Consider the following 16,194-nt stretch of genomic DNA (forward strand, 5'->3'; position numbering starts at 1 on the left):
CCTTGTTCCTTGATGATATTCATGCCAGATTTTATAGGTTACTCAAAAACTTTTGACTCGCACAGTGGATTACACCACCCCTGTATGAGATTGAGAATAAATTGTCATAAACTGCCTTATGAAACTGGAATTAAAGTTCCACTCCTCTCAGCCCAGTCAATGAACACCAAAAAATATCAGCTTGGGGAAAAAAATTCGTGTAGTCGCAAACTTTTGTACAGTGGGAGGGGAGTGGGGTGTCAAACAACATACTAAAAATCCTGACCACTGAAGTGAGAGTGTGGGTGAGGGGCATGTAAAGATTTTTTTTTTTTTTAGGTTTTCTTTAATATTTCAAAAACTGCAGTAGATAGTGAAGATGTTTCCCATTACAAAATTAGACTACATTAAATTTCCTCTAGGACTAAGTTTCCACACTGCAGGCAATCGAAAAAAAATGCATATTATTAAAATTGAGTTTTAATGGTATAAAACTCTTTGTTGTCATATGAAGTGGGTTATGGGCAAATATTTAATGTGTGTACCACATCTAAGTGAGTAGAACCAAATTAAGGGACAAATTGCGTTATTGGGGTTTAACAGAGTTAAAAGACTAGGTGGAGGCCAGAAGTGTGAGGGAAGGCAAGTCGTCAGAGTGTGGTCATGCACTTCCCACCTTCATACGACTGCAGAATGAAGAATGAGCAGCCAATTCCCCATTTTGTCTAATGCACTATTTCACACAAAGCAACTACGGATTGTTTCACAAAGTTATATGAACTCTTGAGCAGCTCATCTTATGAATCACTGGCAACACAGTATGTTGACATGTGCGGGGATATTTACTTTTCACAGTGTGTTAACATTGCATGGAATACAGATATGAATTTTTCATAATACTAACGCAAGAAACAATTATGAACAGAATATCTGTAAATCTTTGCAAACTTTTCTACACTGCTACAGGGGAAACTGCCTGTTAGTCGTCCTGTACAGCAATTGACGCGTTCTTCCAGGAAAGGGGATTTCCTCCACCCGAGTGTGCTGCTAGCTTTTCAGTTTAGAGACAAAGTTATCTCCCCATTATTTCCTGCCCAGTTCTCTTCCCACAAATCCACAGTATATTTTGCATGGTGGATGTCAATAAGTCTGATGGAACAGAACTGAACATATTTCCATCTCTAACAGTTATCTGCTGTAATACATTGTTTGATTTGTGTTTGGCCTCTTTAGATGGGAAAACAGAGGCTGGGGTGATGTATCTGATACCCTCACACTGCAAAAAATATTGCAACCAATGAGAGCAGAGCCAATGAAATGCATACTGACAGTACATTACACATGGGGGCAGGCTCTTCAGTGTGGTAGATAGTTCACTGCTCTTGATGTTGAGGTTTTTTATGTAATAGTTCATATAACAACTACAAATCAATACTCAAACTGGAAACAACTCCACTACACAGACACGAGCCCTTTGAACTTATTTTGTTTATTCGCATGAGAGAACCAGAGAGGAAATGCTTAGGAGGTATAGTCTGTCTGTAAACTGAAAAGCGAGTAGCACTCATAATTGGGTAAGTTGCCTTTCTCAGAAAAATACTGTAACTGCTGTACAGGATGACTAGCAATCAATTTCCCTCTAGCATTATAGAACAGTGAGCAGAGATTTACATAGACTCAGTTCACATGTGTCTCTCGTGTAAATATTATTAGCAATTCGTATCTGTAATCCATGCACACACTTTATAGAAAATAAACAACCTCAGTCATGCCTGCATGCTGCGTCGCTGGTGATTCATAAGGTGGCCTGCAGAAGGGTTGGTGTAACTATGTGAAACGTTCTGTAGTTGCTTTTTATGACAATGTGGCAGAGACAGCTAAGAACTGCCTGCCAGTCTTCATTTTGCAGACGTATGAAGGAGGGGAGTATATGACCTCAATCTGGCAACCTAATTTCCCTCGCACTTCTGACATCCGCCCCCGACTTTCCATGCTGTAACATCTCTAAAACACAATTTATCCTTCTATATTGTTCTATTGAACTCTTATGTGGTACAAACACTAAATATTTGTTCTTAACCCTTTTTATTTGAAAGGATATTCTAATTTTTACTATCAAAACCCTATTTTTAATAATCTGCAACTTTCCCAATCCTCTTTAATGTGAAACTACTAGCCCAGAAAAAAAAAAATATGAATAAGAGCATTTTTGTAGTAAATTCAATGTAGTTTAATTTTCAACTGGGAAACATCGTAGCTAGATGCCACGGTTTTTGAGAGAGTCAAGAAAAATGTAAAGAAAGTTGAAAGTGACCTGTAACCCCCCCCCCCCCCAATACACACCACTGTCACCACACCAGTCAGGATTTTTAGTATGTTGTTTATGACATTCCCTCCAACCACCACACACAAATTTTCTACTACACGAATATTTTACTCCAAGGCACAAGGCATATCACTAAAAAGATCTGCAAGAAGCTTAAAATAAAAACCACTATTACTTTGCACATAATGAGACATCAGAAGTTTGGATAACATAGTTTAAATTTGTTGAAAGAACCAGAAGTTGTTGGAAGTTTCAGTGGGAACATTAGGCAATGGTTGACTACAACAGGGGAAAGGAATACAGTAGAAGACAAATCAGTTGTTTTAAGAGATGAAATAGGGAAGGCAGCAGAGGAAAATAGGTAAAATGGCAAGGCCTAGTACAAATCCTCGGATAACACAAAATATTGAATTTAACTGATGAAAGGAGAAAATATAAAATTGCAGGAAATGAACCACGTGAAAGGGAATATAAACATAAAAAAATGAATATAATAGAGGGAAACATTCCATGTGGGAAAATTATATCTAAAAACAAAGATGATGTAACTTACCAAACGAAAGTGCTGGCAGGTCGATAGACACACAAACAAACACAAACATACACACAAAATTCAAGCTTTCGCAACCAACGGTTGCTTCGTCAGGAAAGAGGGAAGGAGAGGGAAAGACGAAAGGATGTGGGTTTTAAGGGAGAGGGTAAGGAGTCATTCCAATCCCGGGAGTGGAAAGACTTACCTTAGGGGGAAAAAAGGACAGGTATACACTCGCACACACATACATCCATCCGCACATACACAGACACAAGCAGACCTGCTGGAACTCTTTGCCTTTAAATATGTCTGCTTGTGTCTGTGTATGTGCGGATGGATATGTGTGTGTGTGCGCGCGCGCGAGTGTATACCTGTCCTTTTTTCCCCCTTAGGTAGGTCTTTCCGCTCCCGGGATTGGAATGACTCCTTACCCTCTTCCTTGAAACCCACATCCTTCCGTCTTTCCCTCTCTTTCCCTCTTTCCTGACGAAGCTACCGTTGGTTGCAAAAGCTTGAATTTTGTGTGTATGTTTGTGTTTGTTTGTGTATATCGACCTGCCAGCACTTTCGTTTGGTAAGTCACATATAAAAAATGAGATTGACGGGAAATGCCAAGTGGTTAAACAGGAACAGCTAGAGGACAGATTTAACAACTTGGAAGCAAATTTCACTACAGAAAAGAAAGATACCATCTACAGGAAAATTACAGAGGTCTTTGGAGAAAAGAGAAGCAGTTGTGTGAATATCAAGAGCTTAGATTGGAAACCTGTACTAAGGAAAGAAGGGAAAAGTGGAAGGAGCATACAGAGGGCCTACACAAGGGAGACAAACTTGAAGGCAATATTACAGAAATGGAAGAGGACATAGATGAAGATGAAATGGAGAGATATGATACTGTGAAAAGAATTTGACAGAGCACTGAAGGACTTAAGTCAAAACAAGGCCCTTAGAGTAGATGACATTCCGCTAGAACTACTGGTAGCCTTTGGAGAGCCAGCCATGACAAAAGTCTTCCACCTGGTACGCAAGATGTACGAGACAAACAAGATACCCTCAGACGTCAAGAAGAATGTAATAATTCCAATTCCAATGAAAGATGACAGGTGTGAAAATTACCGAACTATCAGTTTAATAACTCATGGTTGCGAAAAACTAACATGAATTCTTTACAAAGAAGAATGGAAAAGTGGTAGAAGCTGTCCCTACTATAGATCTGTTTGGGTTTTGGAGAAATTTAGGAATACGCGAGGCAATGCAGACCCAATGACTTTCTTAGAAAGGTGAAGCTATGTTTATAGCATTTGTAGACTTAGAGAAAGCTTTTGACAGTGTTGACTGGATCACAGTCTGAAATTCTGAAGGTAGCAGGAGTAAAATACAGGAAGAGAAAGACTATTTTCAACTTGTACACAGACCACACGGCAGTTAGAGTTGAGGGGCATGAAAGGGATGCAGTGTTTGAGAAGGGAATGAGACAGGATTGTAGTAGATCCCCGATGTTATTCAAACTGTATACTAAGCAAGCAGTAAAGAAAACCAAAGCAAATTTGAAGTAGAAATGAAGACAACACAATACTCTAAATTTTTATCAGTACACCACAATGAAGTGTGTCAGTCTTTCAAATTTGCCACAAAACTGTATTAGAGCCTGTGTCTTCAACATAAAGATATATTACACTTTATCAATTAACGAGGTAATCTGTAATGGGCTATATGATTTTTAAATTAACAGTACTTGCTATTTCTGGACTAGCAGAATAAAAATACCTGTAGCAAATTGATAAAACAGGCCAGTGTCACAACATTATTTGTTGCTAGTGTTCTGTTTACAGCTCCAAATGCGAGCAAAATAAAATTCCACAGACTTCTTTATGTAGTAGCATCTGGCAATTTCTTGGGTTGCAGTATTACCCAAGATGTGTTGCCAAAATGGCAGTACTGTGCAGGGCTAGCTACTATAGTCTGCAACATAACAATGTCTAGAAATAACAGACCTCAGGTTCAAAATGGTTCACATGGCTCTGAGGACAATGGGACTTAACATCTACGGTCAGCGGTACCCTAGAACTTAGAACTACTTAAACCTAAATATCCTAAGGACAGCACACAACACCCAGTCATCACGAGGCAGAGAAAATCTCTGACCCCGCCGGGAATCGAACCCAGGCGCGGGAAGCGAGAACGCTACCGCACGGCCACGAGCTGCGGACAGACCTCATGTATATCAGGTTTTTGGGTGTAGAGTGGTGGTTACATCAAATCGACAGACTGTAACTGTGGTAAGAGTCCAGATTTGCTAAGAATTGTGCATAAATCAATTACAGCCTTGCTACATTAATCACCTGCGTATCACCAGTTTTTAAATCATTTAGAAAAAAACTACAAGCATCTGCAGGGTCAAAGAAGTTCAAATTACGAATTCAGTGATAATGAAACTCAGTGAAATATGCCAATGCTGCATGTTATTCATTACTTGCATTTCAGATTAATCACAATTTTATAAAACCTACCAAAAGTTAATATCAGAGACTACTTACATCTGAATCCGAGCTGTCTGAATCTGAAGAGCTGGAATTTTTTGTTTCTGCCAGGGGCTCTGTTTCAACTTTCATTCCTCTTTGTAAATCAGATGCAGCTGCTTTGCCAGCTTCACCAGTACAGTATGAATTCTAGTAACACACAAGACCATGAAATATATTAAGATAAAAATCAACCCACAAATATAGTATTAACAAGACTTAAGATTTCACCCCAACTTACTTTTACAAAAGAATGGCAACATTTATATCCCCACTGACCATTCTGCCAGTAAGAACCCCAAACAGATGTATGGTTGTTTGGGAATATGTCTTCTTCATACTTTGATCGGATGATTTGTTTTTCCTGACCCTGAGAGCAAAAAATTAAAATAATTTCATCTCTTCAAATCTAAAATCAGTAGAAAAACAATGTTTCCTTTCTGAAACTCAACTCCTGGCTTTATCTAGTGTTTCACAGTAATATTCATTTTGTTTCAGGTTATCCAAATTTCTTGAACACAGAAGTTTGTACGAAGTGGGCTAAAGGTTACAGAGCACTTCCTCGAGACCAATGCAGCACAGATTTACTTTCCACATCATTCAGTATAACTCTTACTTTCTAGATTTTAATTAATTAAATAACAATACCTTTATAAGTTTACCATAACGCGAGTATTCCACATAATCCTCTGTCTGAGCTAAAAGAAGAGCTTTGGGTGGCGCTTGCAGATGTTCAGCTCCTCCGTATTTCTCCAATATGCTACCCTGTGCTTGGCTCTTGAATTGTTCCTTCTTCTTCTCATATTCGTGTTGTAGCATTTCCAACTTAGTAGGTTCAGCTAGGAGATGAACATCCACTCCTTTCTCATATGCCTCCCAAGCAAACAGCTGAGCCACTGAGTGCTTTTGTGTGTCTCCAGTGAAGCGTACGAAGTTCTCGCCAGCATAGTCCACACTACAAAACAATCAAGATCTCTGTTAATTACATGCACAGTAAAATATATTTATCTGGGTTATCTGGCAGTAACATGTATCTCGCACATTAAAGTTTCACTTTACACTTTCCAAGTAATTAACCCCTAACATACTATTTTTTAAACATCCTATGGTGAATGAAATTACATACAGACATACAAAGACAGCTTTTAAAGCACAAAATAATGAGTTACAAAATTTTGAATATCACCAGTAAACAAATCTCTGAGGATTTTGTTTGAGCACAGTAGACTTATTATTTTGTACCGTTGGAGCTCACTTGTCACTCAACTGACAAACTGTCATCACTTTCAGTCTCTACTGAAGTATCATCATATTCTTCTTCTTCACTTTCTGAGTCGCTAAATTCAATGTTGGATTCAGAATCACTATAGCCATCCTTTTTTGAATGCACTGCCAAAACAACATTACAGGACAGAGTCTGAAAGTGCACATTTTTTTATAGTGTATTCGAAACCGCACACAGTGAAGGCAATATAAAGTGGCAACCACCTCAATCAAAACATGATAGCTAACCTACAAATATAGTACAAGATGCTCTGAAGTGGCTGAACACTAAACTATCAATGTTGAAACAGACATAATCCGGGTTTTATTTTTTTGATGGTCTGTCCTTAAGTTGACCGAGTATACTCGAGATTTTAAGTTTCTGTCTAAATAATAAAAATGACCTACAAATATAGTACAAGATGCTCTGAAGTGGCTGAACACTAAACTATCAATGTTGAAACAGACATAATCCGGGTTTTATTTTTTTGATGGTCTGTCCTTAAGTTGACCGAGTATACTCGAGATTTTAAGTTTCTGTCTAAATAATAAAAATGAATGGGGTTTTCCACTAGTAATTATTACACACAGTTCTATTTGCGGTGACAGATGAGGAGTTTGATACAACTTATTCCCACTAAGAAAATAACTCCCAACACTATTTCCTAACACATAAATAAATATCAGAAATGGGCTCAATTCTTAAAATGTACACCTAAGATCACTTACACTGCATAGAGCTAGGCAAATACAGTGCAATGCACACAAAATAACCTGGCCCATATCTGCGCAGACAGGATGGTAGGGGAGGGGACAGTGGTATTAGTGGATGTTGCCAACAGCCACCTCACAGTGATGATGGTAGGGGGGAGGGGGGGGGGGGGTTCAATTCAACAGTTTGAAGTCTACTTACAAGCTCATATCTCAAAATTTCTAAGATGCAGCTAGCAAATCTGCATACAATCATATTAACAGGTTAAACTAATACAACCAATAATTCGCAATAATTCAACAAGAGTCCAAAATCAATAGCCTCTGACCAGATTAGCGAGTACGAAAACCAATGCATCGTAAACAACTGAGACAGCTGCTGCTAAAAGGCAAAGCAAATAGTCCAGGAGGCAACAGGAAACTGAGATGGCCATCACTTCGGAGCAAAGGGATGGACTTGCAGAATGGTCAGGACAAAAACGTGTTTCTGTACATGGGAAAAGTTACTTTGTGCAAACTTTTGCATAAAACACCATGTTGATACATGGTGTGTTCGATTTATGTGATGCATAATATTGATCTGTCTTAAATTTACTGACCATGGCACGATACTCATTGTGGCAGGATACTGATCCAGTTTTTCTGAGATGACAATAGGAGTATTATCACCCATACCTCTATTACATGGTGTCAAATTTCTATCAATGCAGTTTTTAATTTTATTCAACAAAGTTTGATGTGGCTTTATACAGTTGTGAAAAAATTACATTCCACTTAACAGGGCAAAGATATAAGACTACTCACTCTTGTTCATTAACTCCAGTACCAGCATGTGGATTGTCCCTCATGGAACGAGTTTTAGGATCATAATACGCAGAATTTGGATCCAAATTGCGCAGGTATTTTGCAGTGTCCTCTCGAATACGTAAATTACGAACTGTTATACGTTGTTTTGAATCTACTTTAGTGCCCGGCATATCTACTTCATCGACATATTTATCTTCGTCATCTTCATCAATATCCTCTGTCTGAAAAACAAATAGCAATTGATCAAACCACAAAAGCTTGAACAAACAGTATATGCTGCTAGCAGCACCCGTTTGTTGAACAACAATGTTTTGTGACCAGATTAAATAAATCTATGATAGTAAAACAACCAAGTTAAATGACAGATATCTACACCTGTAGTCCACAAAATACTGTACAATGTATGGAGAAAATCTACACATTTTATTTTGTTTGCAGATGGCACTCAAAGTTTGTCTAATAACTTCTATTTAAGCACTAATTTTACTTTCATGGTAACTTCACCAGATTTAGATAGGATTCGACTTGTTTTTCATCACATGCACTCTGACATTTATCAGTGTGGCATTGAGTGATGTACAATACAATTCTTGCAGAATCACTCACTGCAGTTTGTTGAGTGTTCCTGTTACACACACACACACACACACACACACACACACACACACACACACCAATTAAGGGAACCCACAAGAAATTCAATATTCTCTCTCTCCCTCTCACTCTCATTGATACAAAGTGGTCCAGATCGTCTAACAATATTCAAAATTGGTGGAGTAAGAGTTTTTCTAAGCAATTCATTAAGTATGTAACAGTCTGGCATCTAATTTCCACGTGGCTAGATTCAAGTTTCTATCATATATCATCATGGATAGATACTCTTAAATTTTTTATTATTGTGTGTTTCTAGGGACTCACTATCAATTACATAATATAACAAATCAGAGTTTTTCATAATTTTACACACATTACATTTCTTTATGTTGAGAGTCAGTTGCCAAATTTCATACCTAACAATGTCACTTCCTTGTAGACAACTGAGTCAAACATGAAAAACCTGACAGAGCTAAAGATGATATATGCAAGATCATTTACAAACCTCATGAACAGTAGCACTCTTATTGCACTTCCTTGAGGTATATTGGATGCTACTTTAGCTTCTGAAAACACATCCCCATTAACAATGATTTCCAGAGTTTTATTTGGTAAGATATGTTCAATGTGTTTGCATATCTGCTCCAATATTTTGTTTATGAGGTGAAAGCTTTCTGTAAGTCAAGAAATATGTCATCAACTTCAGCTCCCCATACATATTTTGCCTTCTTGCTCTTTTGACTGAACAGAGTGAACTGTGTTTACCACAACATGTTCTTATGGAAAGAATGATAATTTTACAATGGACTGACAAGAGAGACTTGTCTACAATTACAATGGGGTATTCGATAAATAATGCAACTTTTTTTTTCTGAAACAAGGTTGATTTACGTAGGATTCCAATTAACCATATTATTCCCCACTTTTTTGGCTAAAAAAACCTATTTTCTCATCCCTCACAACTATGCTTGGCATATACTTGTCTAAAGTGTATTATACAATACCCTTTAACTTTATCCACTGAGGTTCTACACTTATGGTCCTGGAGATGAGCTTTTCGCATTGATTGCTCATGTAATCTGAAATCTGTCTTTTGTCGCTCTTGCTAAGCACAAGTATCTTCCTACCATTCTTCAAGTTTCGGTCTGTTATTTGATCAGCTTCTCAAGGTAATTTGTGGATAAGACATTTAGAATAACTTCACGTTTCCCGTCCCTACTATCCACCTTGGGGCTCTATAAAAGCATCTGGTGACCACGCCTGAGCCACCTTTAACACATCTCATCATCCGAATTAGTTCACATTGGGGACATATATAAACCTCACTAGATATTATCTCCCCGCCCCAACAGTAAACATGCCTCCACCACAAGTGATCAACCTATCTTTAATCAGAATTTCCTGATACATTACTACCCACTTCCTGTGCTTGACTAACTTATTGGGGGGGGGGGGGGGGGGAGAATATAATTCTCCAACCGATAGCAGAGGTCACTACACAATTGTCTGTTCTGGGAATGATGCTGCAAAACAATAGCTCTGTCTACATCCCATGTGCTAGACTAGCTGTTTTCCTGAAAGCAGTCAGCCACCTACAGGAATTGAGGATGGTTGGAGTAATTTGTGATGACATGACTCACAATTTGCAATCAGGTGTGACCAATGAGCTCAACTGCTGCCAGCAGAGCCTCCTCCATGCCTTGAATGTAATCCCCTAGTAAATAAAGTGAATGGACACTGGCTTTCCTCCCTGACCTGGCCACTATTTCCCCAAGTGGCTCCATCACCAACCTAATGTTGGAGGAGTTTTCAAAGACATCTGCACTTGTCTGTACCTTCCAGGAACATTGGCAGTGAGCTGTCCCATGCTGGCTCAGATGTACTTTTGGTAGTGGGCGACACCTCGAACCTGTTTCTGAGGTGTACAGCTGTGGCCAGCAACTACCATGTCCAGAAATTTACCACGGAGACAATGAGCTCTGAACAGGCTCTACAGGAGTCCAGGGCTTGGGCACTGTTTCCAGTACTCATTGTCAGGTTCTCTTCTATCTAATGAAGACTTCCTCTTCAAATTCGGGACTGCACCACATCTGTGGAGCACCATCATCAACCCTCCTAGTTGTGAAAATACCAGTTTTCACAGCCGTTGTTGTAGTGTGACAAAAATGGTATGTGATGGTACAACTACAACAGGGGCTAATGACGGCACCCTCTCCTCAATTTGTGTGTGCGTACCATGTATTCTGAGGTTTGAAAGTGAGTCAGTCTTCAAATTTATTTTATACTCAAATGTACATTTGCAGGCATGGGTTCTTTACCAAAACTGATTTCTACGAAGTCCCTTCTACAATCTCTGGAAGCCTGTAATATGAATCGTGAAATGCCCTGTGCACGAAGTTACCATCAATACAACCAGCATAGCCAAGTATAGGATGCAGCTTAACAGTTTCTCCAGTTACTAAAGCCTTTTGACTTTATGCTGCTTCAGTGGTTATTATTTGATCTTTGTTGTCTTAATGTGAAGTCAGTCAGTAACCTCAGTCACTAATCTCCAAACCACCTCCTATTGATCAAATATTCAAATTCCTGCATCTGTAGTAATTAGAATGAATAATGAATGAGTTTTCTTCCAATGAAACACACATACATATGTACATACATGTTCAAACTTTTTTTAGAAATTGATATTTGTACATTTTCTACTTCTGCTTATCACAGACACTTTCTTGTTTCTATTGTGGAGCAATAGCTGTTTCTTTACTGGTTTCATGCGTCTCTCACACTATGTTGTGACAGCCTCTTCCTCTCTCCAGAACTAATGAACCTCACACCCCTTTGAACCTGCCTAAGGTATTCTGTTTCCCTCCACAACTCCCCTGCCCCCCCCCCCCCTCCCCCAAAAATCTTTCCTCCAAATCAACGATGCCTGGATGTTTCAGAAAGAGTCCCTTCAGGCTATTCCCTTATTTAACTACACTGTGTCACAGTCAGTTTCCTAAAAGCTGACCATCTCACTCAGAAACCAACTTTGCAAGAGTTTGGAATGATGTTACAGTAATGTTCAACAAACACAAGGGGAATTCAATTAAATCTTTAAGAACAATAGACAGCAATCACGTTCTTATAAAATATCTTACAGACTTTGTTGTATATGCTGTAAGAATTACAGTATTTTCCCCGAATATTCTGAGTAATGTGAGGGAGAAGATGTGTGGATGATCAAAAAACAAGAATAATTGAGATATTTTTAAACATGTACAGTGAAACCCCTATTTTACATTTTCAAGCGGCCCAGACTTAAAAAACGCAAAATTGAGGAAAATGCAAAATTAAGAACATTAAAACCTATAGAAAACAAGCAAAAACATATATACATATGATTGAACATTACAATCCTCTTCAATACATTGTATAAAATCTGTATAAGTGAAGGAAATTATATTTACAATACAATGTTTATACAGCAATTTGTGGTAATTAATTTAATCAATTCTTTAAAAAAATCACATATGTGTAACAGGAAGTATAAACTTATTAAAAAATTGAAATTTGTATCTAGGTATGAGGTAACCGAACTACTTTCCGATATATGCTACAACCACATATTATACGTCAAAAAATGCTTTTTTACGAGATCTTTCCTCTGTGCTCACCCACAAAACAGCAAAATTGATGAACATGGTGAACAAACCAAAAACTGTGACATATGGTGAAAAACATCAGAATCTAATGTATGGGGATGTTTTTTCCATCTGTAGCCAATGGCAGAGCAGCATACTCTAGTGATGCTAAGGCACTGACCTCTAGTGTATTGTTTGTGAACTTTTCCTTGTTCATGGTGCCATGTAGTTGAAGTGGAGCATTCTACAGTACTGCCAATGTGTGCCATTTGCACTTTGAACTTGTTCCTTGCTGTAGTGTAAAAACCAACAGGTTTCTCAAAAGCATGTATATACACACAAGCTTTCCTTCGCACATGTGGTAATTATTTACACCAATAAATATGAAATAAAGTTAATCCTGCCGTGATTTCAGAGCTTCGCTGTCCCCGCAATCCATTACATTTATAACAATCTGTCTGCGACACAACACATTAAACACCATTGAGGACTGCAACAAAGATGAACAATTGTTCCCTGAACATGTCGTGTTGATTGTGGTGTCGCAATCAGCAAATGGAGTAGCCTACATTGGCTGCAGTTGGTAGAGACATGACACATTCTAAGATTCTATCGATAGGCTCTGCACAGAACTGCTGTAAGTAAAATTACAGCATGGAAGTGAACTGCGTACAAAGTTTAGCTATATAAATTAAACCTAAGTGGCAGCTATGGTCAGTCCATTTGCTATACACTGATCACATCAGTCATTCTTTGGAACACGCCACCAAGTAAGCTTGCTGTTTATCACACTATACACAGAAGCAACTGCATTAGTGTGACATCGCCATGTTATATTGCTATTGGCTGCAGGTGGAAAACAAACATCTGAGTTGTTGTACTGTGTCAATTTTCACGGTATTTCACATTTTTCATTTTATTTCGCAATGTAGGCTACAAATTTTTGCCATTTTTCAAGGTGAACATAAAATGAAAGAAACCTCAAAACTAAGTGCTTTAAGGTATAATTTGTGGCAGTTGTGTGTTGGGAAATGGCTCAGTTACCTCATTTGTAATTAGCAAAAGAGATAAGTCTTTTCAATTACATACCCTACAGTATTGCAAGTGGCAAAATCCATTTTTTTTTTCCTAATAGGTCTACAATACGACATAAAAATTTGAAATTTCTTTCTCTTTTGTTTACGGCTTAGAGATCTGGTTATGTCATTTGATGCTATGAGTGTAGGTAAAATGTATGCCTACGAGGAGAACAGCAAAATTCTCATACCAACTTTGATTTATAGTTTCTTTGCCTGTTTATTCTTTATAACTGAGTAAGTTAGGAACTTGGAACGTTTCATAGGCTAAGGTTTATCAACTTATTACATGTGCTAGTGTGATGTGGTAGCTGCTTTGGCAGTTGGTGACTTAACAAGTCACCACCCAGTAAGAGCTCACTAGCTGGAAATGACCAACATTTACTTTATTCTGACTGAGAATATCCTTTCAGACTCAGTGTCTGAATTTAAAAGGTTGAAGACTGATATTGTTGCTGAATACAGTACATTGGAAATGCATGTAAAAAGGTGAGCCTGAGTTATACGTGGTGCAAGTAAAGATATTGTGCTCGGTCAGGAGCACTTCACATCAACTGTACTGTTTTTCCATTGCAACCTAGCAGTAGTTAAATCATAATTGCGCAATGAAGCTAAATGTTGCAAGTTACGTTGGCAACATCAACTGTGGATTATGTCAGCATTTCCTCTTTCACATGTCCCCTATCCACAACGGCTGAAAATATTCTCTTAACTCCACCACAACCTGCAGTGTGAACAGTCTCTCTTCTGTGCCATTTATAACTCGTTCAATCACTTCAGACGTCAATAGCAAGAGAACCAGATGAAGTCAAGCAAGATGTCAAGTAAGAATTTCGAACACAGATGAACCTTACTAACGAAGAAACCTACAATCTGAGAAATTTTAGCACTGATACGGGTTTTTTTCAGGGGCGAAAAATGTAAAATCGGAGAATGTAAAATCGAAGTTCCACTTTATTCAGGGCAATGTGTACTGGACACGTAGTAGTAGTAGCAGTAGCAGTAGCAGCAGCAGCAGCAGCAGCAGCTTCGACTGTTGACATCTGTGAGGGCCCAGGTGCAGCTTGGAGCAGCTTTCTTCCACTGTCAGTCTGGCTTAGTGTCTGCCACTGCTCCTTTCAGCTGGCAACCGGTGCTGTCAGTTCCCGTGTTCTCTAAGCAAGTGCTTGCTTGCTTCATCTATCTCTCTCTCTATCTCTAAATAATCCACAAACCAGGTAATCTGCACACGAATAATCAGGAGCACACTGTGTATGAAAGTTTGTGACAAGCAGCTGAGTAGCACGTGGTGTGGTAATACAGGGCGTGTGCAGAATACTTAACAGCGGATATAAACACTTCTCCTCCAATGTGAGTGCTATGTCAGCATAATTCTAATGTGTTCAGTTAGATTTTTCCCCACATCAAGGATACCACTATTTAATGTTATCAGATAGGTTCTCACAGACATGGAGAGACAGATTTGACCTCAAACATGCCATTCTCTTTAACATATCAGAACAGAAAGAATGGCTACCTTTTTGGTATCACTGCTTCCACTCTTTTCTCACAGAACTTACACCTGTACCCTATGTAGTGAGTGTGTCTTAATGATTCTTTGGGGGATGCCTACTTCCTATTCACAAAAGCAAGTCCAACGTTGCAATAAATAACTATTACTATTTGGACAGAGTACAACTGTATTATTTTAAGTACATCAAAAGTGTACACAGCATCCTGAAGACCCCACTTCAATACTATTAATGACTAACTTCCAGTCCAACAATTTATCTATCCTTGCCGTTTTTGTAGTTCTCAATTACATCATGGCTTCTTTTTACTTTAAACAGACTGATTATTATACATGCAGTTTTATCAAATGGAAAAATCAACCAAGGAAACTAATAAATTATGAGACTTAACTGCTGGTCACACTCACCTGCAACACGGAAAATATTAGTACTGACAACAGACACATACAAAAATTAAAGTGATGACACTAACCTAACATTCAGAACTATTATTCCTTCCTTAGGGAGAAGAGAGAGAGAGAGAGAGAGAGAGAGAGAGAGAGAGAGAGAGAGAGAGAGAGGGGGGGGGGGGAGGTTGGGGAAGGTTAAAAAGTAAGGGCAGGTCAGCCAGCACTTCATTCTCACTATAGGCAGGCCCCTCTCATCCTGGGGCACACATGACCTGCCCTCCATTAAAAAAAAACCTTCACCAACCTAACCTTTCCTCCTCCCTGAGGAAGGAACTAATAGTTCTGAGACCTAGGACAGTGCTGTCACTGTATATCACCAGTATCACATATTTTGCCTCTTGAAGGCAAGTACTTCACTTGGATCTGTCTCTTAATTTATTATACATACAATGAGAGGCAAATACATTCATGAGCGACTGAATTAGATATAATGCTGTGTTGGAAAAAGTGCACTCATCACTGTAGAATAGTTTTTATTGCACAATGAGGGTAGGTAGGAGCACTTTGAAAACCACATCAGGCTCGACTCTAACCTTGTCTACGTTGGGAAGGCTAAATTTCTTTTCATTATTCCTGTATTTTCTAATTTGTTATGCCTTCTATATCAACAAAAGTTTTGGGTAATTTTTTGTGCTTATGAGCAGTTTAATGTGTTGGTGCTTCAACCTATTCAGCTACAACAGCCTTATTTCCAGAACAGACCCTACCACCAGGTAGCACCCTACCTGTGTGGCTTGTTACCTAGTTTGTGACAAGCTATTTGCTGACTGCAGTGACTTTTGTAGAACAGTTGTGCGATCAGTTTAA

General features: G+C 38.6%; 1 protein-coding gene across 2 annotated transcripts in view; it reads right to left on the reverse strand.

Annotated features, from left to right (window-relative positions):
* The window catches only part of LOC126181863 (pre-mRNA-splicing factor Slu7), a 59,662-nt gene that overhangs the window by 15,408 nt on the left and 28,060 nt on the right, over positions 1-16,194 (reverse strand). For both annotated transcript variants that reach the window (XM_049924805.1, XM_049924806.1), the window contains exons 6-9: positions 8,135-8,358; positions 6,005-6,311; positions 5,598-5,726; positions 5,375-5,506 (exon numbers count right to left, since the gene is read on the reverse strand). In XM_049924805.1, the coding sequence (XP_049780762.1) occupies positions 5,375-5,506; positions 5,598-5,726; positions 6,005-6,311; positions 8,135-8,358 (792 nt within the window). The remainder of the gene's footprint in view (positions 1-5,374; positions 5,507-5,597; positions 5,727-6,004; positions 6,312-8,134; positions 8,359-16,194) is intronic.

The sequence above is a fragment of the Schistocerca cancellata genome, chromosome 1, assembly GCF_023864275.1.
Source record: "Schistocerca cancellata isolate TAMUIC-IGC-003103 chromosome 1, iqSchCanc2.1, whole genome shotgun sequence".
NCBI classification, from domain to species: Eukaryota; Metazoa; Arthropoda; class Insecta; order Orthoptera; family Acrididae; genus Schistocerca; species Schistocerca cancellata.